The sequence below is a fragment of the Daktulosphaira vitifoliae genome, unplaced genomic scaffold (genome assembly GCF_025091365.1).
Source record: "Daktulosphaira vitifoliae isolate Bord-2020 unplaced genomic scaffold, ASM2509136v1 Scaffold_5, whole genome shotgun sequence".
Taxonomy (NCBI): Eukaryota; Metazoa; Arthropoda; class Insecta; order Hemiptera; family Phylloxeridae; genus Daktulosphaira; species Daktulosphaira vitifoliae.
Genome location: NW_026099576.1, coordinates 5,088,490 through 5,089,775, shown reverse-complemented (window position 1 = coordinate 5,089,775; position 1,286 = coordinate 5,088,490). Strand labels below are relative to the sequence as shown.

Sequence of the window (1,286 nt, the reverse complement as noted above, 5' to 3'; positions counted from 1 at the left end):
AAAAAAAAAAAAAAAAAAAAAAAAAACATATCTTAGTAAAACCAATACCTTCTCAGCTTCGCATCGAAGCTAAAATACTGATCAATAACTACTTTTGCTCCAGTATTTTACACTTTTGTAAACAATATATAATAATAGCTTACTTAAAATTGTGTCCTCATTAGATTCAGTTTGCATAAGTGCAGTCATCTCATCAGTAATTGTATAATTTGATGAAAAATCTAAATTTAAAAAAAAATATTAAATATTATTATTTTAAATAAAATGATATACAAACATTATTCCTTTGATTTTCATACTAGCAAATCAAATATCCATTAGTAAATAAACACTTTTTTAATTTTTTTTTAATTATAAATTGTTTTCAAGAAATCTACATTTTTTAAATAAAATTTATTTATACATGTTTTTAGTGGAAAAAATATACTTAATAATTAGAAAATAAGTCAAATATAAAAAAGTTACCATTTTTAAACCCTTCCCGTGGGCTGTTAAAGGGTCAAATGTTCACAAAAATATATAAAATGATAGATAAATATCTAAGGTATCTATAAAAAAAAAGTTTATATTGATTCGGTCATTTTTAAAAAAGTTATGGCAATTTTAAGTAAAAAAAATTGAAAAATATCGAATATTAGCGATTTTTAAATTTGTAATTTTTTGGGGGATTTCCCCCGTTTACGGGGAAAGAGAGAATTTTTTTCAATTTTTGAGAGTAATTTCTTCGACTAGATACGATTTGTGATCTTTTGACATATTGTTCATCAAAATCTGTCCAGCGAGAGCTGAGATTGAGCGTTCACAGATACAAAAAAAAAAAATAATAAAAAAAAACACATTATAGTAAAATTAATACCTTCTCAGCTTCGCATCGAAGCTAATAATTTATTTAGTAAGATAAAAAGGCTTAATTTTTTCAAAAAATCGATCATACCAAAATTTAATTGTTTTGGTATTGGTATTGGTACAACAATCTTTTGGACTGATGAATCATACTTGAAACCAAGTTTAATAAATTTGTCAACCATTATATGTTTAATTTTATCATGTAACTTGTTACTTAAATATTCAAAGAAATAAAGTTTACCGCCTTCGTTAATTATAGTTTTATATTCGTTATTCCATTCTTGCCATATCATGTCTAAATTATAAGAAATGTATTTACAACGTTCATTTTTATTATCTATTTCATTCCGATTTTCGTTAAAATATAAATATATATGTTTTAATTCATTTTTTGTAGCCAATGAATTATTTTTTAAAAGACGAATTTTTTTCAAATATGT

General features: G+C 23.1%; 1 protein-coding gene across 3 annotated transcripts in view; it reads right to left on the bottom strand.

Annotated features, from left to right (window-relative positions):
* Positions 1–1,278, bottom strand: part of LOC126908481 (uncharacterized) — a 34,463-nt gene extending 33,185 nt beyond the window's left edge. For all 3 annotated transcript variants that reach the window (XM_050690613.1, XM_050690614.1, XM_050690615.1), the window contains exons 1-2: positions 935–1,278; positions 144–221 (exon numbers count right to left, since the gene is read on the bottom strand). In XM_050690613.1, the coding sequence (XP_050546570.1) occupies positions 144–221; positions 935–1,139 (283 nt within the window). In that variant the 5' untranslated portion in view covers positions 1,140–1,278. The remainder of the gene's footprint in view (positions 1–143; positions 222–934) is intronic.
* Between the last annotated feature and the right edge of the window lie 8 nt (positions 1,279–1,286).